General features: G+C 40.8%; 3 protein-coding genes and 1 long non-coding RNA gene across 4 annotated transcripts; 2 read left to right on the top strand and 2 right to left on the bottom strand.

Moving 5' to 3' along the window:
- Positions 1–966: 966 nt before the first annotated feature.
- Positions 967–9,786, bottom strand: LOC110505692 (growth/differentiation factor 6-A-like). Its single transcript, XM_021585084.3, has 2 exons — positions 9,305–9,786; positions 967–6,453 (listed from the first exon to the last, which is right to left on the bottom strand). Exons 1-2 carry the CDS (start codon positions 9,630–9,632, stop codon positions 5,450–5,452), a joined length of 1,332 nt encoding a protein of 443 aa, XP_021440759.3. The 5' UTR covers positions 9,633–9,786; the 3' UTR covers positions 967–5,449.
- Positions 9,787–13,781: 3,995 nt separating this feature from the next.
- LOC110505691 (transmembrane protein 151B-like) lies at positions 13,782–17,591 on the top strand. Its single transcript, XM_021585083.3, has 2 exons — positions 13,782–14,160; positions 14,657–17,591. Exons 1-2 carry the CDS (start codon positions 14,083–14,085, stop codon positions 16,079–16,081), a joined length of 1,503 nt encoding a protein of 500 aa, XP_021440758.1. The 5' UTR covers positions 13,782–14,082; the 3' UTR covers positions 16,082–17,591.
- A 295-nt stretch (positions 17,592–17,886) lies between these two features.
- Positions 17,887–22,070, top strand: LOC149972113 (uncharacterized). The gene is made up of 3 exons (XR_016492016.1): positions 17,887–18,180; positions 18,938–19,344; positions 19,667–22,070. It is a non-coding gene; the product is annotated as an uncharacterized LOC149972113 (long non-coding RNA).
- LOC110505690 (BEN domain-containing protein 3) lies at positions 21,529–26,302 on the bottom strand. The gene is made up of 4 exons (XM_021585082.3): positions 26,113–26,302; positions 24,831–24,885; positions 24,494–24,690; positions 21,529–24,315 (listed from the first exon to the last, which is right to left on the bottom strand). The coding sequence occupies exons 2-4, from the start codon at positions 24,880–24,882 to the stop codon at positions 22,078–22,080; spliced, it is 2,487 nt and encodes an 828-aa protein (XP_021440757.3). The 5' UTR covers positions 24,883–24,885; positions 26,113–26,302; the 3' UTR covers positions 21,529–22,077.
- Between the last annotated feature and the right edge of the window lie 1,584 nt (positions 26,303–27,886).

The raw sequence follows: 27,886 nt of genomic DNA, 5'->3' as shown, positions 1-27,886 counted from the left end.
CTAGCGGGCCTACATTTCAAACGAGCTGAGTGAAAATATGGATTCCAAGACTACCACTGGGGAAATGCAGTATCCCAAGTATATCATTTGTTGGCCAGTGCAAGGAGAAACTGACGTTAGTTATACAATACCGGCAACATTGTTATTCTGAGGACTACATCTTGGTTTAAGCATTGTCTACACATTGTTGCATGCTTCGTGGTCATAATGAATTTTTTTTCTGTCAAGGAACTGGGTAGTGACCATGGACTGACAGCCGAGGCACCTGTGCATGCTCAAAGATCTGCTTTAGGTAAATATATCTTACCGTACCCAAACCCCAAGCTAGTTTTTACTTATGGAAAACAGAGGGAAACATGTCTGTAGAGAAAACCATCACCAGCTGCATTGTGGAGATATTGAAGGAAAGAATCCCTGTGTAAACCAAGCCTACTTTAATCTCCATTTTTGGCCCCCATTAAAGGGAATGACAAAAACCCTTAATTTGCTTATACTTGATTTAAACCATGAGACAATGGTATTTTGTGGAGGGAAATGTAGTAATCTTGCACTGGTGGATTGAATTGTGGCAAATCAAACAAGTATTACTGTTTAATGTCTCTTTAGTGGGGCAGGTCTCTTTCTGGTTCTTTCCTGTTCCACCATCGTCTGCAACAAATCAGAATTTTACCAAGTCCCTATATTGTTTTCCTTTGTTATGTTTTGTTATGACATTAAGAGAGCTTATTTTCAGCCTCCCTCAAATTGTTATAATAAAATTACATCATGACATATCCAAATCCCACAACATCAACTATGGGTTATTTTTGTCCCAAGGTCAAAAGCTCCTGTCTCCATTGATGTCTATGTTTCAAATCTAGCTAGTGCCATACAGGGAAGACTGTGGTTATCACAGTTTTGCTCTTACCTGCATTACGAAGGCTCTCAATGGCACTTACAGTCAGGAGGACAGGAAGATTACACATATTATTATCATCAATACAATATTTAATAAAATAATCTGTACAAAAAAAAACAGATGAACAGAAAATGAGGATAAAGTGTGCTTACATATTATTTTTCAAATATATACTACTAGAAGATATTTCCAAAAGAGAAAAGAGCTGTTTACAGTTAATTTACAATGACATTATTTACAGACCTTTATAACCCATAGAATACATACATACACACAGTGCACTTTACATGAACACATGTAGAACTAATGGCCGTCTAACGGTTAAATCTCAAACATTTCCCTTCTCAACAAAAATAGCTTTTACTTGTACTATAATCCTCATACATGTCTTTCATACAATTTGTGTTTGTGAACTTCATATGGGTTTTTGCCAGAAGGCAAATGCTCTCTTGTTCAAAAAAAATCCACATAATAAATGTGGAAAGGAGGGGAAAGAAAGGGAAAGGCTACCTTTTTTCAAATTTCCCTTTCAAAGAATGGGGAAGACTGCATATTTGAATAGGTAGGAGCAAAATGATGGGGAAATACACATTGCATAGATGTTAAGTACTGGGCATTTCATATCAGAATCTCACTTCAATAATGAATAAATGTGCTTACAAAGAAAAGATGTCAGTGTTAACAGATACTAACTTTAACATTGCTAGATCAAGCTGCAACTGATAATATGGTTAAATTAGAATTAAGCATGCAGATCTCGAGACAGAATGCAGTCATACATTCACAGCAACATGTTGTACTGATGAAGCATCCATGAGTCTCAAAACAACCTCCACCCTAACCATTGCACAGCTTTCACCTTTTTTTGCCTTAGGCTTAGAGTCTGGGATTTTGAGGCATTTTCCCCCAAAGATTTCCACAACACTCCACACACTCAAAGCACATCCCAACATGTGTCAATTGTTCTTGGCAAAATTGCTCAATCTTTGTCAAGTTGAATGGTGATCATTGATTTACAGCCACAGATTTTCAAGCAGATTAAAGTTTACTCACAGTCACAAAATGTGCAACTATATGTGACAACTGTGCAGGGTGTGAATACTATTTCAAGACAATGGACGTGCTAAGACAAGCTTGGTGAAGTAAACATGCAATGAAGCATGGAACAATCCAATCACTGCCTTGTCCTGACATTTTTATGAAAATGTGTTTGGCATGATGATTCACAAAGAAACAGAAAAAAGCAATTGTACAAAGTAGTTGTAATAGGACACGGATACAAGAAAAGCAGACACACACAAATGTTTCTGATATCAAGGCACAGCATACTAGAGGAGCTACTCTCTGGACTACATTAGCTTTGGGGATTTATTTTCTGCCTGACACTTTTGTTTAATTATCCTTTGCCATATTTATGTCATTTTTTAATCAAGAAGCTTCTATGGTAACGGTTTTCCACTGAGTTTCAACTGCAGTGACATTCTGCTATCTTCAAAAAGGAGAGAGTCACTTTTTTTTGAAAATGCGAACTGTGACTATCCAACAGGACTATCAGCGAAAATAGTGACCACTTTTTTTTAGAAAATGTGTACAATAGAGGAGTTTACAGGAAGTTATATCATTACGCCCCCTTTTAATTTGACTAATGTTTAAATTGTATTAAACACTTATAGAAATCATGGCAAATTGATGGGAACTTTGCTATTGTTCAATGTCTGTTAGGTGATATCAATTATGTTGGGGGAGCTGTATTATCTGCCTCCTGGAGATTCTGCCACTGAATTTCCTCTGCTGTTTGAAAATAAACCACAAGCAGAGATTTTCTTGCGGTCGGTTTGTTTTTGAGCATAGTCCTTAGTTCAAAATGCCAGTATAGTCATTTTAGATGGATTTTGTTTAATTCACAAAGAACCAAATCGGTTGAACATAATCGTGAAAGAAAACCGTAAAAAATAAACAATCTCTGGTTTGGATGAAAAAATGTAGAACAAAATGCAAGAAAGCTGCTTTGGATTTTGGTTAGAAAGTAAATGAAATATTTTAACAAACATCATTTCAAACAAAAGCAGCAAACGCTCAAATATGATATTAGTACAAAGTATCACCTATTTGCCGTTTGTGCAAAAATATGGAAATATATCTACTTCAAGAAAATAATCTATAGATCTCAATACACCAGGCTATACACCAGGCTACCATGCAGAAGGGTTCGCTAATCTCAAATTCAATTCAAGAAATTGAGTTTAACTTGGAATGACAGGAAATATAATTAAATTCAAACTGAGACTCAGTGATATGACGTTACCACAAACAGCGTTGCAACCAAAGTGTTCACGAGAGTTTAGAGCAAAAGGCTTTTACCAATACTATGAAACATCTGCGCAAGAGTTCTCTCTTGGGGACATCACATATGACCTGTGCCTAGTTTACTCATTGCAAGTAGTTTTGTTTCCTTTGTCTTGAATGTGCATATTTATTTACCTTGTGTTAATGTGATTCATCTGGGATTTGTGAAATAATATACAGTGGGGAGTTTACTCGTAATTATCACGTTGGAAAAGCAGGTGTTAATTTACGTCTTGCCGTGATAACTACGTTTGGAATGACAATGAACAAACACGGCAGGGAAGAGTTGGCTAAAGCACAAACATATCTGGACCACCAGGCTAATATGCAAGTAGAGTGAACTGTAAAATAAAACGCAATAAGTGAAAATGACATCCAAAGACCAACACACGTTTGTTTGATCAATATTATTTTGCAAAATCATGTGCTCTTATAATTCAGTATATTCAGTATATTCAGAATTTCTATGGACATTATAGCCTATTTTTTCTGTGCTGTTTACATGGAGTTGAATCGCCATTTCAATCTCAAGTGATCATGGGATCTGCTTGTTTTAGTCATATACATTACCAGCTGTAGTACATAGCCTACCCTGAAAAAATCTAACTTTTCTCAGTTGCAAGAAATAATAAATCAGTCTTCGTGCCATAAAAATATATTTCAAATTCTCCATATCGCCTGTTAAATATTCCATATCATAAACCCCGGATCTTTGCATAGTAATGATCTATGTAATGACATAGAGTGCATATAAGCAAATGCATGGTGACACAGCTACTGATGGAAGTTAGCTATGTAAATGGGACCCTTACCATACCCCTAACTAAAGATCACTGTTCCTTCGGCTGATAGACAGAGGTTTTCTACAGCAGATAACTGTTAGCTTATCTGTTAGCTGTTTCAACTCTCTAGAGACAGCAGGAGCGGTAGAGAGACTCTCAATGACCAGCCAACTGACATTTACTCCTGAGGTGCTGACCGGTTGCACCCTCTACAACCGCTGTGATCATTAATATTTGACCATGCTGGTCATTTATGAACATTTGAACATCTTGGCCGTGTTCCGTTATAATCTTCACCCGGCACAGCCAGAAGAGGACTGGCCACCCCTCATAGCCTGGTTCCTCTCTAGGTTTTTTCCTAGCCACCGTGCTTCTACAGCAAATCAAATCAAATTTTATTTCACCTGCAATCACCTGCATTGCTTGCTGTTTGGGGTTTTAGACTTGGTTTCTGTACAGCACTTTGAGATATCAGCTGATGTAAGAAGGGCTATATAAATACATTTGATTTGAAAACTCCAGAAAATGGGTGTTCTCTGTCCTGCTCAAAAGATTAATAATAATATCCAGATTGCTCACAACACCGAGCGCAGCATTTATCTAAAAAACTATATTTTAACCATGTCCAAGAGATGACGGTAGTGTCTTAAGTAAGACGTGTGTAGGCTATGTGCTGCAATTGCAAACTGCAATATACAAAAGTCATTTTTGATTGTGTCCTCCCATACATTTGAAATGTTGTTTTTTGGTAAGAGCAAGCACAATGGGAGCAGTTTATTGGACAGATGTCTTGTGAGATGTAATAATTGACTTAATGTTATTTTGAGTTTTCCATATAGGCACACAAATGTACTCTAACACTGTTATCATAACACTATAAATATGGGCTTGTTTTATTCCTCCCAACAAATTCTGTCTGCTGCTCAGTAAATTCAAAGCTAGGGCTGATGTTTTATACACTACTAAAGCAGTGTTCTAGAACCAAAGTCAGAAGCATAGCAGACATTTACTGAAGTTGACAGCATCGAACAACATGCAGAGCCATGGGGACAGAGAGAGAGAGAGACCAGAGAGAGCCAGAGCATGTTAGGAGTAAAAAAATGCTAAAGAGCTCAAGAAATAAAATGGCAGCTCAATGACATGTTTTAATAAATTAAGCAGCAAATAAGATTATGTTCCCCATAAGCAGAGGCAGATCAGTAATGAGCATACTTGTCTGTACTTTTTTCAACAAATCACAAAATACAGCTGGTTTAGGGGGAAGAGATAGGGGGAGGTGAGTGTTAAGAAGCGCTTTAAACCACCAACGTATTTTCCCACAAAACAAACAAACTCCGCTCTTTGCAAGCCCCAGTCCAAAATTCCAGAATGACGAGACTAGCGCCACGCAAGACTAGCACCACCACCCCTCTCTGTTGCTATGCTACCTGCAGCCACAGCTCTCCACCACCATGTCCTCATACTGCTTGTAGACCACATTGTTGCCAGAGTCAATGTAGAGGATGCTGATGGGGCTGAGTTTGGAGGGGACACAGCAGCTGGGCGGGCTGGATTCAGGGTCCATAGAGTTCATAAGTGTCTGAATGATGGCGTGATTCGTTGGCTCCAGGTGTGAGCGCAGCGGAAAGTCACACACGCCCTCACAGTGGTGCGCCTCGTAATCCAGCGGTGCGATGATCCAGTCGTCCCAGCCCAACTCCTTGAAGTTGACATGGAGCGGCCTACGGCTGCAGCGAGTCTTCCTGCGCCCCCCGCCTCCACCTCCCCTTCCTCCTCCTCCTCCACCACCACCTCCCCCTCCTCCCCCACCAGCTCCGCCTATAGATCGGCCGGTGAGGGCAGTCCGGCGTTGGCGTCGCCTGGGTAGGTGACCAATCACATCACCAGAGAGGTCCGAAGGGTCCAGAAAACCCAAGTCTCTTCGCACTGCCTTCATCTGATCCCTGATCTCCTTGAACAGGTTCTCTGTCCTGCGGGTGCGAGAAAAAGCCACCAGCAAGGCCCTCTCCTGGGGCTGCCGAGACCGGCGTCCCAGCCCTACTGTAAGAGGGTTGGCTGCTTCTTTGGTCAACTCCGAAACAACCAGCAGGTCAAAGCAGGCCACGAGGAGGTCATTGCCCGCTGCTGTCCTTTGGCTCCTCCGCCGAGCCTTCACGCTGGCCCACACGTCAAATACATCCCATTTGGGAGGCTCGCGGTCCAGAACGTCGACTGTCCTGGAGTCCAGCAGCCGTCTCCCAGAGTTCCCCTTAGAGGAACATGTGTAGAGGAGGAGGCGATAAAGGTTCCTGCCCCACGTCAGCATAGGGAGGCGATCCAGCGGTGGCTTTCTCAGGATCCTCAGTTCTGCCTCCACGATCTCATCTGTCCTGGACAGGCTGGAGAGGTCGAAGAGATAGCGCTGGCCACTTCCCCAGGAGGAGGGATCTGTAGGGGAAGAAAACACAGGCTAGTCATTTGAATCTCACACCAACACATACACAGTTATTAAAACACAGTTACTCAAAAAGAGGGTGGTAAACGAAATCAAGCACTGGACGTCAGCCGACTTAAATCTCTTTGAGTGTCTGTGACCATATGTAAACAAGTATTCAACGTTTGGCAGAAACGCCCCTTTGGTCAATTGCAGTGGCTTTCTAAGGTGGACAGAAAGCATGCGGCCATGAAGCGCTGTCTGTGTGTGTCCCCCTCGGTGGGAATACTGTTTGGGCCTGAATCGCCTGAGTCCACATGCAAGCAACAGAGCTGACGAAAGCCGCAGGAGCAGGCCAGGAGGAAAGCACTTGGCTGACCTCTAGTCAGGCCCAAGCCCTTGGCAGAATGCACTAATTACACTGATTGAGTGAGCGGAGGGCTTGGCGAGACACTGGAGAAATTTAAACTGAAGTGGCCTCAACTCCCTCTCTTCATCTGTCCATAGTTATACATTTCAGAGGAGTGGTGGCTTTCGAGATTTTAACACACCAAAGTGATGGGAATGTAATGTAAGTTTAGTGTAATGTTTGGATTTCATAACGTTCTGGATGCACATACAGCTGTAATCCACAAACAGATAGCGACCTGGCACTCACCTCCTGATGAGGTATCACATACATGAAAAGGAAAGACAGTAGAATCTTTAAATCATTTCTAAGCATCTCTAATGTGTTAGTCAAGTCCACGTCCTCCTCTCCACTGATAATTTAAATAGGCACGTAACAGCTATTCACCGTATGTCAACCATACCACAGTTGCAACCATGAGATGTGGCAGAGGGGAAAGCTTTATAAGAGGGAACAGACTGTTTCAAAAGTGTTGACGTTGACATCCAGCCCAAGCATGAGGTCCTGGGATACAGTGCAACCTGAGGACAAAACCACAGTTCCATGGTAAAACATGAAGGGACTTTCCTCTCCAATACAGATGAGTACCATAAGAATCCAAGGCCAGATTGTGGCATCATGTCATTGATGCATTATTGAAGGGACCTCAAAATAAAACATAATTGTGCACAGTGAGGCTCCTGCTGGAAAAGAACACACAAGGCTTTGGTGAATGCAGAGGATCTGTAACCGTTGTCCCCCTGTGAGAAAGACCAGCCAGGCAGGCTTAAGTGGAATACCCAGACAATGAAAGGTGAAGGGAGCAGCACTATCCTAGCAAATATCCGCTTGCTAGACAAAACAATGACATAACCCAGACAATGCTGTAGTCAGTTTATAAAAGATGATAAAAGATTACCTGGATTCTTTTCATCCCTTCTGTGTTTACATGTACCTGAGGTGAACTTGCCCTCAGAGTTTTATTGGGTCAAGTGAATAAGAAAATCATTGCAATACCTTTAAAATCACATGCAGGTGCACATTGATAAATAAATAAATAGATGGAACTAAATGACATCAATAAAAAACTATAATATTGTTGTGATACTAGCCGCTGACTCTGAAACCAAAATGCAAGAAATGACTCTTCAGGGATATAAAATTATAGTTATTGTATAATTGATGAATTTAAATTATATTGCATCAAGACAGAAAAGATATTCATGCCTTTTATGGAATCTACCTGCACTTTTACCTCCTAATTTTGTTTGAAAATTAAAACAAGTTTGGAATCCCCAAAAAGAGAATGTAAATGACTGAACTCCTTTGAAAAGAATAACACATTACTTAACACACAGTATAACATGTTTTGAGAGGGAGTAGAGAAAGAATGATTTGCCACTGGTCCCTACAAACAAAAATTATAATAATCGTTGTTGTTAGTATTATATTTTTCATTATTGTTGTTGTTATCATTTATAGGTTTAAATTATCCTAAAACATTGTTATTTATATTACATACAAATGTATTCCGAGTCCTGACTAATAAATTGCACAATGCAAAAATTCACAATAGCCCAATAGAAAACAATAGTTTTGGATATACTGTAGTTAAGGGATATGTGTGTTTTGGACATAGCTAGTTTAGTGACTTGTTCTTGCAATAAAATGTTATGGAATAGGCCTACTGAAAGAGTATATTTATTAAAACTAATATTCTGTGACAATCTTTGAACACCAGTTTTAAATTACAAGTATCTTTTTTATCAGCAACACCTGGACTGGGGGAAAGCAGGCCTTTTCGAAGTGTTTAGCTCAAGGTGCCCGTGAGGTTTATACATCGCAGATGTTGGAAATCGGAGACATTTGCCTACATATTTAGTTCGAAGTATTTCGAGTATTTCCCAAATAAATGTGAAACAAATGCACAATACCTTCCCAAATAATGTTTCATTCGTAGCCTACATTACTTTCGACTTTTCAATAAGTCATTGTTGTCGGAATGTGTAGGCCTATAGGGGCGCATTTGAAATTAATGCATTCATAAATAATGGATGCTGAAGAAGGAAATTGTCAAGCAATTCGCTGTTAGGGTTTTTTAAAGATATTGCAATTTATGTTTTTTTAATGATGAGTTACGATTTTAATGAATTAATATGGAGAAAAAAATGTAATCCTATGACAGACATTTTTGTAAATATACCCAAAGCACTTGTTGCATGTTGCCTTTGCAGTCTCGTATTTACCATATCCTTTTCCAACGTGGGCTAGTCCACATAGGCTGAGCAAATGGCACTGTAGATATTTGGATAACTGATTGATTATAGGCTAACCAATTAATCACATAACTTATTAAATGCAGTATAAACAGCTACATGAATAGCCTTCAAACCCAGAATAAATGACAACCACCATGGTTAACAGTCTACCTCGAGTAATAATAATAAGCCTAGGCTACTGATATGACTTTCACCCACCTTTTCCTTGATCCACGAAACTGGTCACCGTGTTGGCATGTCTTGCGGAGCGAGGAACACTGCTGTTAAGACCTCTTCTCTCTATTCCAGAGAGTGTCCTGTATAGCGATACCATATAGTCATGGGGGACGATAGTATCATTTATCGGAGGGTCTTTCCTGGACACCGCGATCGGCTTTCTCCGACTCTGCTCATCCAGATGTGAAACAAGCCCGTTATCATCTGCGCTAGAGGGGTACTGCAATGATCCAAGTACCGCTGCCTCCAGAATATTCCCAAAGCACAGGGAAAACCATAGCAAAGGAGCAGCAGCCCTAATAGGATCCATTTTCAGTGGTCTATAGCTGTAAATGAGAAAGTTGGACGGGTTTGATTACTTTGGAAACTCCCCTTTGCTCTTTAGATTGTGTTAATATCATGGATTTGGCTGACACTGAGTGGCTACATTGTCTTCTCTATTGCACTGTGTTCAAACAGCGCCCCTAGCGAGGATCAGCAATTATAAGCTACCTTTTAAATCAAGATGCTTGTGTCTCCCACGTTCTTTCCACAGACAAAGTGATGAGCTACTCATATTTGGTAACACTTTATATTAATAAGGTAGGTAGGTCTAGGATTTATTGAATCTATAAACGGTTAATACGTCGTGTATATAGGGTTTATTAATAGTTTATGAACCTGTAATAAACAGTTAAAATACATTGGTAGATTTGTGTTGTTGTTGCCAAATAGCAGTAGGCTAGTGTTAAGTACTTCAGTAAAAATACTTTAATGTACTGCTTAAGTATTTTTTTGGGGGGGGTATTTTTTTAAACTATTTATATTTTCGAGTACTTTTACTTCACTACATGCCCGAAGACAATCATGTACTTCTTACTTCATACATTTTCCCTGACACCCAAAAGTCCTCGTTACATTTTTAATGCATAGCAGGACTGAAATTCCCGCACTAATCAAGAGAACATACCTGGTCATCCCTACTGACTCTGATCTGGCGGACTCACAGACTCATGCAACACAAATGTTTCATTTGTAAATTATGTCTGAGTGTTTGAGTGTGCCTCTGGCTATCCCTAAATTAAATACATTTGCTTAATATAAGGAATTTGAAACGATTTATACTTTTGATACATAAGTATATTTTAGCAATTACATTTACTTTTGATACTTAAGTATATTTAAAACCAAATACTTTTAGACTTTTACTTAGTATTTTACTTGGTGACTTTCACTTTTACTTGAGTCGTTTTCTATTAAGGTATCTTTACTTTTACTCAAGTATGACAATTGTGTACTTTTTCCTCCACTGCCAAATAGTGAGCTTATGAATGCACTGTAGCCTATTGATTAATAACCTGTTATTATTTCCAGTGCACACAGCTAATGAACATGTATTAGTTTATTTATAGATGTATAAATATATAGACTTAACTAATAATTCACCATTAGGTCTATGGGCCTATCCTGAAACTATTTTACATAAGCCTAATTTAAATGTAAATAGTTACCAATTTTCAGTTATTTATAAATGCTGCCATATGTATTGGAGTGGAAAATTACCCATAAATATTCTGATATATTTTGCGCGAAATTCAGTAGGCCTGTTAATAGAAATAGCTGCAGTTGACATACACAACAAATTACAACTTTGTAGGCCTTGTTACTGCCTTAGTTTTTCCACATACAGTGCATTCTGGAAAGTATTCAGACCCCTTCCCCTTTTCCATATTTTGTTATATTACAGCCTTATTAAAACATTTATTATATTAATTTTGTTCTTCATTAATCTACACACAATACCCTGGAAACAGGTTTTAGAAATGTTTGCAAATGTATTAAAAATAAAAACAGAAATACCTTATTTACATAAATATTCAGACCCTTTGCTATGAGATTCGAAATTGAACTCAGGTGCCTCCTGTTACCATTGATCATCCTTGAGATGTTTCTACAACTTGATTGGAGTCCACCTGTGGTAAATTCAATTGATTGGACATGATTTGGAAAGGAATACACCCGTCTATATAAGGCCCCACAGTCGACAGTGCATGTCAGAGCAAAAACCAAGCCAGGAGATCGAAGGAATTGTCCATAGAGCTCTGAGACAGGATTGTGTCAAGGTACAGATCTGGAGAAGGGTACCAAAACATTTCTGCAGCTTTGAAGGTCCCCAAGAACACAGTGACCTCCATCATTCTTAAATGAAAGAAGTGTGGAACCACCAAGACTCTTCCTAGAGCTGAGGAGTGGCTTCCATCTGGCCACTCTACCATAAAGGCCTGATTGGTAGAGTGCTGCAGAGACGGTTGTCTTTCTGGAAGGTTCTCCCATCTCCACAGAGTGACCATCAGGTTCTTGGTCACCTCCCTGACCAAGGCCCTTCTCCCCCGATTGCTCAGAAACATGCGCGAATTGCACCATTTTTGAAACTGAGCAATTGGGGGAGAAGGGCCTTGGTCGGGGAGGTGACCAAGAACCCAATGGTCACTCTGACAGAGCTCTAGAGTTCCTCTGTGGAGATGGGAGAACCTTCCAGAAGGACAACCATCTCTGCAGCACTCCACCAATCAGGCCTTTATGGTAGAGTGGCCAGACGAAAGCCACTCCTCAGTAAGAGGCACATGACATGACTTGAAGTTTGACAAAATACCCCTAAAGGACTCTCAGACCATGAGAAACAAGATTCTCTGGTCTGATGAAACCAAGATTGAACTCTTTGGCCTGAATGCCAAGCGTCAAGTCTGGAGGAAACCTGACACCATCCCTACAGTGAAGTATGGTGGTGGCAGCATCATGCTGTGGGGATGTTTTTCAGCGGCAGAGATTGGGAGACTAGTCAGGATTCCATCTATAAGTCTTTGCTAGGTATAGCTCCGCCTTATCTCAGCTCACTGGTCACCGACCCGTAGCACACGCTCCAGCAGGTATATTTCACTGGTCATCCCCAAAGCCAACACCTACTTTGGCTACCTTTCCTTCCAGTTCTCTGCTGCTAATGACTGGAACGAATTGCAAAAATCCCTGAAGTTGGGACTTCAGTGAGACTTATATCTCCCTCACTAACTTTAAGCGTCAGCTGTCAGAGCAGCTTACCAATCACTGCAGCTGTACACAGCCCATCTGTAAATAGCCCATCCAACCAACCAACTACCTACCCCATCCCCATATTTGTTTTTGTTTTTCTGCTCTTTTGCACACCAGTATTTCTACTTGTACATCCTCATCTGCACATCTATCACTCCAGTGTAAATTGCTAAATTGTAATTACTTTGCCACTATTGGCCTATTTATTGCCTTACCTCCTTACTTCATTTGCACCCGCTGTATACAGATTTTTCTATTCTGTAAATTGACTGTAGGATTGTTTGTCCCATGTGTAACTTTGTGTTGTTGTTTTAGTCGCACTGCTTTGCTTTATCTTGGCCAGGTCGCAGTTGTAAATGAGAACTTGTTCTCAACTGGCCTACCTGGTTAAATAAAGGTGAAATAAAAAAATAATAATAATAACAAGGATTGAGGGAAAGATGAACGGAGCAAAGTACAGAGAGATCCTTGATGTGAACCTGCTCCGGAGCGCTCAGGACCTCAGACTGGGGCGAATGTTCCCCTTCCAACAGGACAACGACCATAAGCACATAGCCAAGGCAACGCAGGAGTGGCTTTGGGACAAGTCTCTGAATGTCCTTGAGTGGTCCAGCCAGAGCCCGGACTTGACGGTGCTGCAACAAAGTACTGAGTAAAGGGTCTGAATACTTATGTAAATGTGATATTTCCGTTTTTTATTTTTAATACACTTGCAAAAAAATCAATAAACCTGTTTTTGCCCTGTCATTATGGGGTATTGCGTGTAGATTGATGAGGGGGGAAAACAATTTAATCAGTTTTAGAATAAGGCTGCAACATATCAAAATGTGGAAAAAGTGAAGTGGTCTGAATACTTTCTGAATGCACTGTACATGTGCATACGATGCCATCTGCTGTTTCATTTAGGGTTTGCATTTCAGAACAATATTTTAACTTGCACTCTTTAAAAAGATCTCTTTTTAAACATAGCCAACATAACAATTTCACCATGTCTTGCCCATATAAGTAGCTATATGCTTTTGCCTTTTTGTTTTCTTACCATTTTTTTCTGTGTTTTGTTGTGTTTATGTATGTTATGTATTGAGTATACATTAAATTAGGCTATAGTAGGCCTACATAGTATTATTAGTAGGCTAGTATTAATAGGCGTAATTAGAATTAGTAGTATTGTTATAGGCTTGTATTAGTCATGCTAATATTATTATTACTATTGGGTATTATTGTTAGGTTGTTATTCATATTATACAAAGGCATTATAACAGGTGTATGAGCCGAACTTATATGTTCAGGTTGACTACAAAATGCTCTGTGGACAGTGTGACTTCAGCATACCGACAAGGTCATGTTCCTCAATCTGAGTGAGGGAGAATTCAAACACTATTCTAAATAGACTGATTATCTTGCAAGTTGCCGCTGGCATAAATGTTTTCTTGTTTGCGACATTTTTATCACAGCTCAGAATGGGTCATTTATTGGTCTGTTACCTGCATGTTTTATTCGATGAAATGTTTGCCAGCAGATCTCTCGGCTGCTGCCTTGATGGGGTATAAAGGCTATGATTAGCAAATAAATCAAGATATTTGTGTGCAAATTAACAAAGGACACTGGATAGATACAAGCGACTATCTCAACGTCGGAGCAAGCAATTTAAGCGCAATTCGCAACTCCACGCCCTACTGCTAATCCGTACCACAATGTCCCCTCCAGCCTCCGCTGCGGCAGCGAGTGAGAGCAGTACAACCACCGTTTTCGAGGAAGACACCAGAGAAGAGGTACCACTCTCATATCATATTATGCTGCCATAAAATTGCCAGAAGCCTTGCTATAATAAAACATGTTCATAACCTCAGGCATAAAGCACCTAACCCCTTCCATGTTTTTGGCTGAATGTCACAGATGTTGCATAGCCTACATTATTTGATATTCATGACAATCGATCAGGGGGTATGGCAATTATTTTGATCATTTGATGTTGGTTAATAGTATTTGCAAGATAAATAGCTATTTACCAAGTATTTTCCTATTAAGAGTTGGTAGGCTATATGTTTCAATTGACTATAGGTTTAGACTGATTAATGTAAGAGCTGAGCTACCTTGCTGTGCATCAAATAGTAGCTTCATAGAGGAAGGGGGGAAAACATATTGATAACAAAACGTCAGAAGCCCCCAAAGGAATCAAATGTTGAATGGTTAGAATTGTGTAATGGTGTGTCCGTTTACATTTACCAACACTGTATCCACTCTTTTTTGCATGCTTTGAATTAACAGCAGAGGCCCTTGAAGCAATCCCTGAGCAAGTCCCTGTGTAGAGAGAGCTTCTGGAAATGCCTGCTGCTCTCCATGCTCATGTACGGCTGCATGGGAGCCATGGTGTGGTGTCATGTAACCAAGGTGACTCGCCTCACCTTTGACAGTGCCTTCAAAGGGAAGTCCATGATGTACCATGACAGCCCCTGTTCTGACGGATACATCTACATCCCTCTGGCTTTCCTGCTCATGCTCTACCTGGTCTACTTGGTGGAGTGCTGGCACTGCAATGCCAAGAGTGAGCTGCAGCATAAAATGGATGTAGAGGGCATTTATGAACGTATCCAAACGATGCAGCAAGCAAAACCCTGTATCTGGTGGAAGGCCATTAGCTACCATTATGTTAGACGGACTCGGCAGGTCACACGCTATCGTAATGGGGACGCCTACACCAGCACACAGGTCTACCACGAACGGGTCAACACCCATGTGGCTGAGGCTGATTATGACTATGGTCACTGCGGGATGAAGGACATCTCAAAACAACTGCTTGGTCTGGAGAAGGCCCCACTCACCAAACTGAGGTTCACCAAGTGCTTTAGTTTTGCTAATGTGGAGTCTGAGAACTCCTACCTCACCCAAAGAGCAAGGTTCTTCACTGACAATGAGGGGCTTGATGACTATATGGAGGCACGGGAGGGGATGCACCTGAAGGACATTAACTTAAAGGAGTGTGTGATTGTGTTTTCTGAACCTGACCACCACCCATGGTATGTGTCTCATCATGTGTTCTGGGCAGCATCCTTCCTCACCTTATCGTGGCCCCTGAGGGTTTTCACAGAGTACCGCACTGCCTACGTCCATTACCGTGTGGAGAAACTCTTCGGGGCGGAATACGTCCCTGTGACGCCTCTCGATGAACGCCCTTACAGCCACCGGATCCCTCGGGTCAACACCATCGACAGCACAGAGCTGGAGTGGCACATCCGTTCTAACCAGCAGTTAGTGCCTAGCTACTCTGAGGCCGGACTCATGGAACTGGCCCAGTGCTCCTCTGGTGGCTTTGGCGGTTTAAGACAGAACTGCGAGCGCTGTCACCGGGCAATGAGCAGCTCCTCTGTTTTCTCCAGGAGTGCCCTCAGCATATGTACCGGCAGTAGCCCGCGGGTCGGCCGGGTGCCCTACAGTGGCAGCCGCTTCTCCTTGGGCCGGCGCTACGGATCGCGACGCAGCTGTTTCTGGAGGAGTAGAAGCAGTTTGGATGAGCAATTGAGTCCCAGTGAGAACACCCGCTGCCTTTCCGGGCGCCTAACCACTGACGACGAGGACCCCCCAGATTACCAAGATGCCCTCTGCTTCCCCGTGCTAATTTTTCACTGTAGTGAGAACTGCCACAATCACAGGTCCTTTCATAGGAATGGCTCCTGTGTGGAGACCTCTCTTTGACAATGCAATGTATTCACAGATAGCATGACTTTGTGTGTGAACAAAGATGTCCCGTGTGACACTAACAACTACAGAAAACCTCATGGCATAAGATTGTTAATGGGATTGGATAGATGTAAATCTTAGGTGCATATTCCCTCAATACCTTTTAACTAGTGATCACTAGGGGTTACATTTAGGCAGTGACAACACTAAAATATGGAGATGTTACCAAAAAAGAAATGTACACATTCAATGCAGTCAAGTCATTTTTTTTTATAAACTTTAGGCATAAGCCAAGGCCGGTGGGGATGGATGCTGGAGTCTATGTTCTATATACGTTAATAAGTGTATTGAGTATAATTGTATTTGCATTCATTTCATAAATACTTTCATAAAGTCTTCCTCTTAATTATGAAATAACAATACACATTTATTCAACACATCAGTTGAGAGAAGTTTTTCAAATTAAAGTAATCTGGAAAAAAAATCAACAGCAATAACTATGACTTCACCATTCTCTCATAATTGGAACCAACATGTTGAGATAACTGCCAAATGAAAACAAACATCAATGGCACAGTTTCTATGACTTCCTTTTGTTTGTATCAGTTCTATTTGAACACTATATGATAGTCACATAGGCTATTGAAATGTAACATTGCTTACTTAATCTACTAGTGGTGCCCCAACACCTTTTTAACAAGACAGAACTGCGAGCGCTGTCACCGGGCAATGAGCAGCTCCTCTGCAAGTTATACAACTACACTTTTCAGAGGGGTTTTGGTTTTCCCATTGGTTTAATAATATGAAGCACATGAGACATATTTTCATATAAGAACATGGCTCAAATTCTTTCCAACAACTCACAAATATCTGTTAATAATCACTTAAGGTCACACTAGACATGATGAATTGTAGCTGTAAATGTTGAATTGTATATGAATGTTAATGTATATTTCTTCTCAAACTTTGTAGCAAGTATGTGTTTAAATTGACAAATATGTATATTAACATGTCTGGACAATACATAAAATATGACAGTGATGGGAAAAGTAATTCCATAGTCTTGTGCAATGCAAATAAGATATTGCAACAAAATAATCACAAATAATAAATACACTGTCACCAGTTTGTGAGGCACATTGTATCCTTTGAATGATTGAAAAAATAAACCTCCCACTGGGCACAGACATCAATTCAATGTCTATTCCACGTTGGTTACACGTCATTTCATTGAGATGACTTGGAAACAACGTTGATTCAACCAGTGTGTGCCCAGTGGGGTACTGATCACAAACCAACATTTAGGTTAAAATATATATATATATATATATATATATTAAAAAGAGCATGAACAAATACTGATTAAAGTTTTTGATTGAAATATTGGAAAATATTAATTTAAATGCTATGGAAAAAACAAGAATTTCGCCCATACGCCTCTGATTTATTTGTGTAGTTTTCATGAGGTGTAAATACACCTGTACTAGGCTACACTCTCTTTCCAATAAAAAGCAACATACTGATACTCTTGCTTGTGCAGATTGTATTTTCCTCTACGATGTCTCTTATGCGCTTGATTATTGGTAGGATATGATGATAATGGTGCACATTTTCCATATTTTTGCCTTCACGTTAATTTTCACCGTTTACAGGTCAGACTTTTAATTTGAAAGATCATCAAACTTGACGCGGAAGTGATTTGACTGTTGCAAGCTTCACAAGGGTCAAGTCAGAGATACTTTTGGGGAAATTGGAAAACTCCACTGAAAACGCCCATAGTCAATGTTGCCCATGCGTGGTCAATGGGCACGGTGCATTCTGGGCTGGGCTATTCTGGACAAGGAAAACTCTCTTTTAAGGAGTGAATGGGACACAATTGAGTGCTAGCTCAAAACCCGACATTAGCATGATTTCGTGAACAAGAATATCTTCAGATATGTGGGATAATTAACTTGGTCACTGTAATATCGTATAGCTTAGAAATAGACACATTACGTACTTTCGAGGAAAATAGGCAGGTTTCTCGACCAATACCCTGACTTTGAGAAGGGATTGCGTGATGGCTGATGAAGAGCGAGGCCCAACTCTGCGGGAAATCTGTCTCCCTCCAGCAGGTGGCGTTTTTTCGTTGTTTTGCCCACCAAGTTTTTGTATGGAGGTCAATGTGTATCGAATTTGGTCAACAACAAAACATTTAGGGCTTATTTGCTACGTGAGGTTTATATAATCGAATATATGTTTCGTAATGCTTAAGTTGTCTGGAGTGTTCTGATATAAGTAGGATATGTGAAATGTCGGCAACTTTTAGAAAAAAACAATATTGGAGTTGTCTCGATAATGCCTGTGGATATTCATGATAGTAGGATAGCCTCTCCCTCTCCATTGAATACAGGTGGTTGCCTTCAACAACCCTCATAGAATATTCAAAAAGGATTACAATAATTAGATGTATCCACCAATCAAAAAAAAAAAAGGATAGGCGGGAGCTAGACAGCCAGTCATGACGCTTTGTGGACAATGACTCCTATTTCTAGGGCTGAGAGATGTATCTTGTCAGTACATCCATAATCTTTGGTGACGATTAGTTCGGCAACAGTGTGACGCAGCATGACAACACGATTGGTCCACAGACTGCTGGGTGTGGCCATTCATTAGCCAGTTAACGTGCTCTCATGGCCACACCCCCACTGTAATGTGAGCATCCATTAGCATTACCATAGAGTGGACCACCAACATAACTGTTAACAATGTTTCCCATCTATGACATTACATGTATATAGTTCTTGATTTCCCAAAGGCTTGTTCTACCAGAAAATCACAATCGACTGCCCTTTGTAACTTTATTGTGTTGTAAATGTCTACTTTTTCAAGGAGCTACAGCATGCAGGGATTGTTTGTACAGGCACTTGCCCTGAGACAGTTGCTAAGGTGGAGTACCCACAAGCTGCTGAACCCTGGACACGGACCTTACTGGACACTACACACTTGCCAGCTGTGTTCCTCCATGACCATTGGGACACACAAGCTCCCTACACGCTGGAGTTCAGCTAAGACCTGGTCAGGTCTTCATAAAGTGAGGTTCAAAAGCAGCAAAAAAGGAGGCGCCAAGGCTGTACAGGATGAGGAGGAAGATGATGAAAAGGATCCTGAGCACAGTGACTATGAGGATGAACCTGAGGATGACTCCCCAGTGTACCCAAAGACTACAAAGACATGGAGAAATATGTGCAGTCCTTTCATTATGTTATCATGAAAGTTGGCCTTGATATAGCACGCAAGTAAGTGGTTACAGAGTTATGCCTTTAGATTTTCAATGGGATGCACTCAAGGAGAAAAAAAATGGGTAATGGTATCATTAGTATTTGGCATCAATATCTGCAACAATTTGAGGGGATCCATATGGGTCGAATTTGAGCACCTCTCCTTAAAGCTTGGTCATTCAGGTCTTGAAATCACATTTATACAATTTCGCTCACGGGTGAATGAAGAGATGAGGTCAAATTAATTGATTGATATGGAATGGAATTGCCCTACTATTTAAAAGGCTCTAGGCCTACCTGCAGTGGCTAACTGATTTTTTTTGTCTTTATTTCTGCAAAGTGGAGGATGAATTCTATGGCAACAAGCTTCGGCTAAATGGACAGAAACTCATCAACAAAAGTACATTGGGGAGTTACTTTTGTGCCTAGTAATGACTTATATAATAGACATATTTCTGCCAACCTTCAACATCTTACAAGACTGTAAGGACCCAAATCCATCCCCCGTGCACTGAAGTGGTAGAGCAGTCCAATCAACACCCCACCCTGCTCAAGTCTTAAGTTTCCTTCACTGTACTGATCTTTGGTTCTCTCTTCAGGTTAAAGTTGTAGACACCTTGGACCTGGTATTATCAGAGAAAGAAACAGACACTGTCACACTTTTGAGAGTCATCATTAATTAATAAGGAACTGGGCAAATCCAAGGGTGGAGACCAGTACAATGTTGTTCTGAGGCGCTGGAAAAACTTGACATTTCCAGGATGCCTTCAAACAATGAGTTTTCAGCGGACAATACTGACTATACTTCTCGCCATTGACAAGGGAATTTTATTATCCACATTTTGCATGATGTTACATCAAAGTGAATGGTTCAGTTTTTACAGTAGTCCTCTTGGTACAGTTGAAGTTGGAAGTTTACATACACCATAGCCAAATACATTTAAACTCAGTTTTTCACAATTCCTGACATTTAATACAGCTTTTATTTATTTGATCACATTCCCAGTGGATCAGAAGTTTACATACACTCAATTAGTATTTAGTAGCATTGCCTTTAAAATGGTTTAACTTGGGTCAAACCTAGCCTTCCACAAGTTCCCACAATAAGTTGGGTGAATTTTGGCCCATTCCTCCTGACCAGAGCTGGTGTAACTGAGTCAGGTTTGTTGGCCTTAATCACACATGCTTTTTCAGTTCTGCCCACAAATTTTCTATAGGATTGAGATCAGGGCTTTGTGATGGCCACTCCAATACCCTGACTTTGTTGTTCTTAAAGCTTGGTTACAAATGGGTCTTCCAAATGGACAATGACCACAAGGATACTTCCAAAGTTGTGGCAAAATGGCTTAACTTCCTGACTGCTGTCTTGAGATGTTGCTTCAATATATCCACATAATTTCCTTCTTCATGATACCATCTATTTTGTGAAGTGCACTAGTCCCTCCTGCAGCAAAGCACCCTCACAACATGATGCTGCCACCCCCGTGCTTCACGTTTGGGATGGCGTTCTTCGGCTTGCAAGCCTCCCTTTTTCCGCCAAACATAACGATGGCCAAACAGTTGTATTTTTGTTTCATCAGACCAGAGGACATTTCTCCAGAAAGTACGATCTTTGTCCCCATGCACAGTTGCAAACCGTAGTCTGACTTTTTTATGGTGGTTTTGGAGCAGTGGCTTCTTCCTTGCTGAGCGGCCTTTCAGGTTATGTCGATATAGGACTCGTTTTACTGTGGATATAGATACTTTTGTACCTGTTTCCTCCAGCATCTTCACAAGGTTCTTTGCTGTTGTTCTGGAATTTATTTGTAGTTTTCACACCAAAGTACGTTCATCTCTAGGAGACAGAATGTGTCTCCTTCCTGAACGGTATGATGGCTGCGTGGTCCCAGTGTTTATACTTGTGTACTATTGTTTGTACAGATGAATGTGGTACCTTCATGCATTTGGAAATTGTTCCCATGGATGAACCAGACTTTTTAGATTTTTTTTCCTGAGGTCTTGGCTGATTTCTTTTGATTTTCCCATGATGAGTTTTAATGGCTCGAACCTAAGTGTATGTAAACTTCCGACTTCAACTGTACGTGTCATCAATGGCTTATCTGGTTTCAAATGGCCTTGACACTATTTTGAATGAACAGTCTCCAAGTCATTCTACATAATTAAGCAATGGATAGTCATGGCTTGAATCAGATGCAAAGAAAATGTGTGGGATAAGTATTTAATTAGCTAAATGCTAATAAAGTGAAATGCTAAATTCAACAGATTTTATTACAAATGGGTTAACATGACCTGCTGCTATAGTTTAATACAGATTTATAGTACAAACTTCTATAAGAAGGTATAACATAACATTTTATAAAAGACCAGTGGAGCCATACTGCTACAACATGTGCGATGGAACAAAATAATATCACCATTTCTATCCATATTTGACTGATCTACTGTCTTTGTACTATATACATGTTTATTGTTTTTAAGGCTACAACAGCTTATCTACAGGGTAAGTTAGATGAGCTATTACAGTATTGTTTTTGTACATGGAAACAGTCTATCAACATGATATCGTCTATGAAAAACGACTAATGCTGTAGTTCAATATTACAAATACATCCATTAAGTACTAATGAAAAGCCTTTAAGAGTTGGCCTTATCCTACACAGGACTGTGTGCAAAGGCTTCACTATGCTATTCAGCTTATGTACTTGTGTAAATATTTAGAATAAAAAAATTAAGTGTTGCTTTCAGCTTTGACTAGGACACAGTATTTGATCTCTTGGCCTTCTTCAGTATGTCACACTTCTTGCGGTTGGGCCGCCGGCATCGCTCATCTATGCTTGGCACGCATTCATAATGCCAAACCTCCTCCATCTTCTCAACTGGGTACACAGCCTCTACATAGTGGCGGATGAGCCTGAGACGCACAGGATCCAGCTGCTTCTTATTGCAGGCGCCTGAGTGGTTATACTGAAGTCGCAGGTTCTCTTGAGTGAAGAGCTCAGGGAAGAGGCGCACCAGTAGACGGGCAGAAAAGTTTCCAACAGAAAGGCTCTGCTGGACAATCTCTCGTACTTCAGCGTCGGAGAGCCAGTAGACCGAAGGCACCTGGAAGTCCGGGATTGACACCGTCAATTTCTCCAGGGGGATCTTGCAGAAGTCTTTGCTACTTTTTTCAGGCGGTAGTGGAGGAATCTCGAAGTCCTTCAAGCGCTCTGTGTTGAGCTGGTTCACTTGGCAAGCAGCCACAAAGTCCACAGGCTCTTGCTCCAACTCAGGAGCATAGACTTTGCGTTGCTGCTGGTACGACCGCCGTTGTTCCGTGTCTCGTCGCCTGCACCGCTCGTCCAGTTTACCCACAAATTCTAGGGTCCACACTCTGTCATTCTTGGCCCGTGGATATAGGAGCTGTACGTAGTGGCGAATAAGGTCAACCCGCACAGGATCAAGCTGTTTCTTCCCGAGTGAGCCACTACAGTTGTAATGCTTCCGTGCGTTGTCGTAGGTGAAGAGCTCAGGGAACATAAGTACCAACAGGCGAGAGGCGAAGTTCCCAATTGACAAGCTACAGTCATAGTTGTTCCTCAGCTGCTCCCTAGAGAGCAGATACTCTTGAGGCACACTGAAATCTGGTGGGGGCATCTCAAGTTGTTCAAAATCGACTGGCACAAGCAAGGACTTTTTTGACCTACGACCTGGTCTCTCGTAGTCACACAAGTCACTGATCTTGATGATAGAGACATCGTCAGGGAGGCTTGTGGAGTCATAGCTTTCATCGTTCATGTTCTCAGGATCGCTTCCATTGCCGTTACTGTGAGAACCCTCTATCGCGTCTTCTATGCGCTGCACACACACCTGCAGCCAACTATCCTCTGGGACATCAGGAAAATTTGCCTCCATGTATTTACGGATAATTTCTATCCTGTCAGAGTCCAGGATCATCTTTCCCACACTACCTTCTGGAAATCTCCCCTCCTCAAAAACCTCAGGGAAAAGTCGGTTTACAAGAAACATAAAGTCTTCAGGGGAAGAAAGCTCATCAAGATCCTCTCGGACCTCCTGAGTGTCAAACACAAGGTCTGGCACTACTTTGTTGTTGTTGGTGTGGTCACCATTGGAATCTAAGTCAAGGTACACTTCTTGCCCCTCCTCATTTATAAAATGGCAGGGCTGGTTCTGCTCAGCTTTGAAACCAAAGCTTGTAATAATCTGTTTCCCACATGACTGTTGCCCACTCTCCATATCCTTCTGGGCCCAGAAGCGGTTAAAGAAGTCATTCATCTGTAATAGGCATTCATCCTGCCAAATGTTGTTGTTCTTAACCAGAGGATAACACACCTCCACATAGTTGCGTATTAGCTGCAGATGTAAGGAATCCAACGTTCTCTTGTTGGCGATGCAACCACGAGTGCACTCCTTGGCTTTAAGAAGTTCTGGGAAGAGGTGTACCAGCAATCGACAACCCAACTCGCCAGCATTTGATGTCTGTTCCATCAGCTGACTCAGTTCCTCACTTGTCAACAGGTATTCTGGCGGAGGATGGAACTCAGTCGCCAGCTCAGATGGTTTGATCTGTTTCTTGATGCGAGTGACCTCCAGGGAAAGTAGATCAACCTTGCTGTGCAGTTGGGTCATGCTTGAGTTGAGCGTATTGAGGATGAAAAACATCTTCTCAATGAGGGAGTATAGATTAGAGTCTGTTGAAGCCATGGACCCTGCTGCCCCCAGGGCAGAGAGGGGTTCACTTTGGCTGTGCTCCCCTGTATTGACCAGTTGAGGAGATAAGAGGCTGCTGTAGCTTAGCCGCACTCCTCCCTCATGCTGAGCATGCTGGTCAAGGCTTGATGTGAGCTTCTTCTCTGTGATTCTGTGAGAGATGCTGTAGAGAGGCTTCCTGTAAGAGGCTATAGTCTTCTCCTGGTCAGCAGATGTCAGGCAAAGGGGTTGAGGCCTCGTGGACTCTTCAGACAATCTCCTCAGTAAGCGTTGCCCGGCCTACACAGAGACAACAATATTATTATCCATTTCTTATCTCAGGTGTATTTTCTAAGTCATATAAGAACTAGAATAAGCATGCTAAATAAATAGATGGACAAATGTCATCACATAGACAGGCCTATTTAGCAAGTTCAGTTAGGCATGAGGTATAGATTATGCCATTTCATTAATTTACCTCACTAGAGACCCTGACTCTCTTGCTGCTGGTAGACTGGTCCAATTCAGAATTGTGAGCGTCACAGCCCATGTCCATAACAGTACGTTTGCTGTTGGCCTCACTAGTTCCAAGAGACCATCTTCGTGGTCCCTCAGTTGTCTCACTAATAGCACAGTCATCCGTCTCTAACTTGATGTCTTGAATGGGTTCTCTCTCTGCAGAAAAACATTTAAAATCAATGTTATGTTATTTACAAGTTAATTTGATTTTCCCACTTTAGGTGTTGATCAATCCAAACCGTTTCAAAGTGCATAGTTGCATTATCACAGTGTAATTACATTTTTTATAGACTTACCTCTCTCAAGCTTTTCTCCATCCGACTTTTCCCCATGGTCAGAGGAATTCATATCCTATAGTGAAAAAATATGATAAAAATAAATCAAACCTGTAACATCTGTTTATTCGTTTAAGAATTAAAATGTCACTGCACTGTTAAGTAATCTTGACTAAATAGACCCATTACATTAATTCCATTGTCCAAATTGTGCTATATTGTTAGACTTAATCTTTCATAAGATATTTCAAAATTATTAAAAGTCCCATTCTATATTCAACAACATAACTGTGAGTGTTGTTCCATAGAAAGTAAAGCCTATGATGTTATTATTGTCGTAATCAAATAGGCCCTTGTTCACTTGCAAGTTCACTTTGTCTACTTCACCTGCTTGAACATGTTCATAGGCAATTAGGCCTATATGATGTCATACCTGATACCCTGATCAGCTGCTTGGGAGCATGTTTACTAATCGAACATGTTGGATTACATTCAAGCTACATTCATTTGACAAATAAATATAATACACTTGTGCTCTGCTGTTTAACTGCTAACAGTGGGTGAGTTGTGTTCTCGTAGTGATGCAAGAGAGGACTCAACGTCTGTAACTAGAGGCTTTATGACTTCTCACTCGCCCCTTTTTACTTCTGTTTCTGTCCCATCCACTTCCTCATTCTTCCACTAGAAGCCCATGAACCAAAACATGAGTACACAGAGAGAGGAAGAGGCGAAACGAGAGGATGTACTCCGCCCAAGATCTGTCCACGTGAGATAAGCCCCTTTTTGTACGTCGGTCTTTGAGTGTTTAATAACGTGATGCTTATTTAATCGAATATAATGTTTAGGCTGTTACAAATACAATGATATAAGTGGATGCACGTGGCATTCGACAACTTTGAGAAAACGCATTTAGTTGTGCCTGACGTTCACACGCATATCTGCCCTCACACTGGCTAGAATGGACCCACCTGATCTCCCTTGCCTTCAATCATTAAGGACATGTTATTCCATTGTTAGAGCGGTCACTCGGCTATCTTGCCAATATAATAGATACTCTTTGGACTACACACACACAGCTGTGTCATACTTTTCACGCTGTCAACTTGAGTCTTTCGTGGCAATTAAAAATACAATGAGATTTATTTGAAAACACAGCAAATGTATATTTCTACTTCGCATTAAAGCTAGCTAATCATTGTTTTTAGGGATTCTTCTTTAGTGACGAGGCAGTGTATATCCTCGGACGAGTTTTTCCCACTCGTCTTCGTGGAATTGTCTCAAAAACGCAGATGCTCGAGCTCACCTTTACGATTTCATGGAGTCCTTTGCAGTAATTGAAGGTTGGGTTAACATATTTGCCGAGAATGTCGTGGGAATTTCACACACGGATAACTGTTGTTCGTGTTTCTCCTCTTTTTTTTTTCTTCTCTGTGCCGTCTCGCGTGACGTGATTGGGCGCGCGCCTGCTGTGTCATTTCCGCACAGCTGTGGATGTGTTTTGTGTGGCCGTGGGCCTTGTTGCATGATGACAACAGAGATAAACGATGACCCAAATTGCGCGAAAATGCAATGAATCGAAAGGTAAATTAGCTATATTATTTGTGGCTAATTTGCGAATCCCCATATGAGACTTGATAGCCTTGCAGGCTATTTCACGTGAGCTGGCCTACAGGCAGAATACGGCCCAACAGCAGATTTTCTCTGCATTTCAACAGGTAGCTGCAATTAATAGCGCTATCTGAAGATGTGCAGTACCTTCGCAGAGTGGGCCACGAACGAATAGTAAACCATGGAGAAAATGCATCCAGTGTCATTTTCACCTGCACAAAGTGAATTCTAGTGTTCACTTACATTCCATGAGATTACATAGCCTACCTAAACATTTGTGATGGAAGACTTTATAAACAATGTATTCAATGACAATGAAAACATCGATCAAAGTGATTTATTAACCCCGTCCTTTAATTAATACACATTTCAATCAATTAACAACCCTTTTTAGCTCCACTTGCAACTTGAACATAAAAAGTAACATTACTATGGTATATGTCTCCCTCCTGTGTTTTCAAATGGAATTGCATTTACAACAGGGTGGCGGTGAATAAATGGCACTTTGGCCCACTACTGTAGGTCCCCGTCAGATTCCCAGATAAAAATAAGAAAATCGTATTTCTCACAATTAAAACGCCTTAAATCCAACATCATCCCATTTTATCAGTGGTGTAAAAAGTACTCAATTGTCATACTTGAGTAAAAGTAATACGTTAATAGAAAATGACAAGTAAGTGTCACCCAGTACAATACTACTTGAGTAAAAGTCTAAAAGTATTTGGTTTAAATATACGTACGTATCAAAAGCACACTAGACACGCACACATAATTTACAAACAAAGCATTTGTGTTTAATGAGTCTGCCAGATCAGAAGCAGTAGGGATGACCAGGGATGTTCTCTTGATAAGTGTGTGAATTGGACCATTTTCCTGTCAAAATGTAACGAGTACTTTTGGGTGTCAGGGAAAATGTATGGAGTAAAAAGTACATTCTTTTTTTCAGGAATGTAGTAAAAGTTGGCAAAAATGTAAATAGTAAAGTACAGATACCCCAAAAACGACTTAAGTAGTACTTGAAAGTAGTTTTACTTAAGTACTGCATTTGATCCAAAGAATGTCAGCATCCAAAAACACAAATCCAGTTTTGTAAGGGGATAAATGCATATGTGAGGATTAGAGGCTTTCTAAGATTTTATGTAGACAAATGTAGCTGCCTTTACGATTTCTCCTACCCTTTTAAATGATTATATGCAGAATTCAATTAATCATATTTTTTTTATATGAATAAAGACTTGCTAAAGTGCCAAAATTCATCAATTTGCCAAGTCCCTCTGTGCCCCTCTACAACTTCTAGGAATATTTTAACCAAGTCCCTCTGTGCCCCTCTACAACTTCTAGGAAGATTTTAACCCACTTAACCCCTACATTTCTCCAAGTTTTAGGTATTTTGTGCTAGGTATTTTGTTGTTTTGACAGTCATTTCTGAAGAATAGTAATTATTTAATGTGATTAGTGAGTCATTGTCC

This window comes from Oncorhynchus mykiss, chromosome 25 (genome assembly GCF_057628025.1).
Source record: "Oncorhynchus mykiss isolate SJ-2025 chromosome 25, ASM5762802v1, whole genome shotgun sequence".
Lineage (NCBI taxonomy): Eukaryota > Metazoa > Chordata > Actinopteri > Salmoniformes > Salmonidae > Oncorhynchus > Oncorhynchus mykiss.
Note: the sequence above shows the minus strand (reverse complement) of the source record. Positions and strands in the feature narration are given on the sequence as shown.

What these genes read in the sequence shown, in the direction of transcription:
- LOC110505692 (XM_021585084.3), bottom strand. Translation starts at nt 9,632, where the DNA reads ATGGATCCTATTAGGGCTGCTGCTCCTTTGCTATGGTTTTCCCTGTGC. An exon ending in TTTCGTGGATCAAGGAAAAG is followed by an intron (nt 6,454 to 9,304) that starts GTGGGTGAAAGT and finishes CTTCCCCTACAG; the next exon opens with ATCCCTCCTCCTGGGGAAGT.
- LOC110505691 (XM_021585083.3), top strand. Translation starts at nt 14,083, where the DNA reads ATGTCCCCTCCAGCCTCCGCTGCGGCAGCGAGTGAGAGCAGTACAACC. An exon ending in AGGAAGACACCAGAGAAGAG is followed by an intron (nt 14,161 to 14,656) that starts GTACCACTCTCA and finishes TTGAATTAACAG; the next exon opens with CAGAGGCCCTTGAAGCAATC.
- LOC110505690 (XM_021585082.3), bottom strand. Translation starts at nt 24,882, where the DNA reads ATGAATTCCTCTGACCATGGGGAAAAGTCGGATGGAGAAAAGCTTGAG. An exon ending in TGGAGAAAAGCTTGAGAGAG is followed by an intron (nt 24,691 to 24,830) that starts GTAAGTCTATAA and finishes GTTTTTCTGCAG; the next exon opens with AGAGAGAACCCATTCAAGAC. An exon ending in GAGTCAGGGTCTCTAGTGAG is followed by an intron (nt 24,316 to 24,493) that starts GTAAATTAATGA and finishes GTCTCTGTGTAG; the next exon opens with GCCGGGCAACGCTTACTGAG.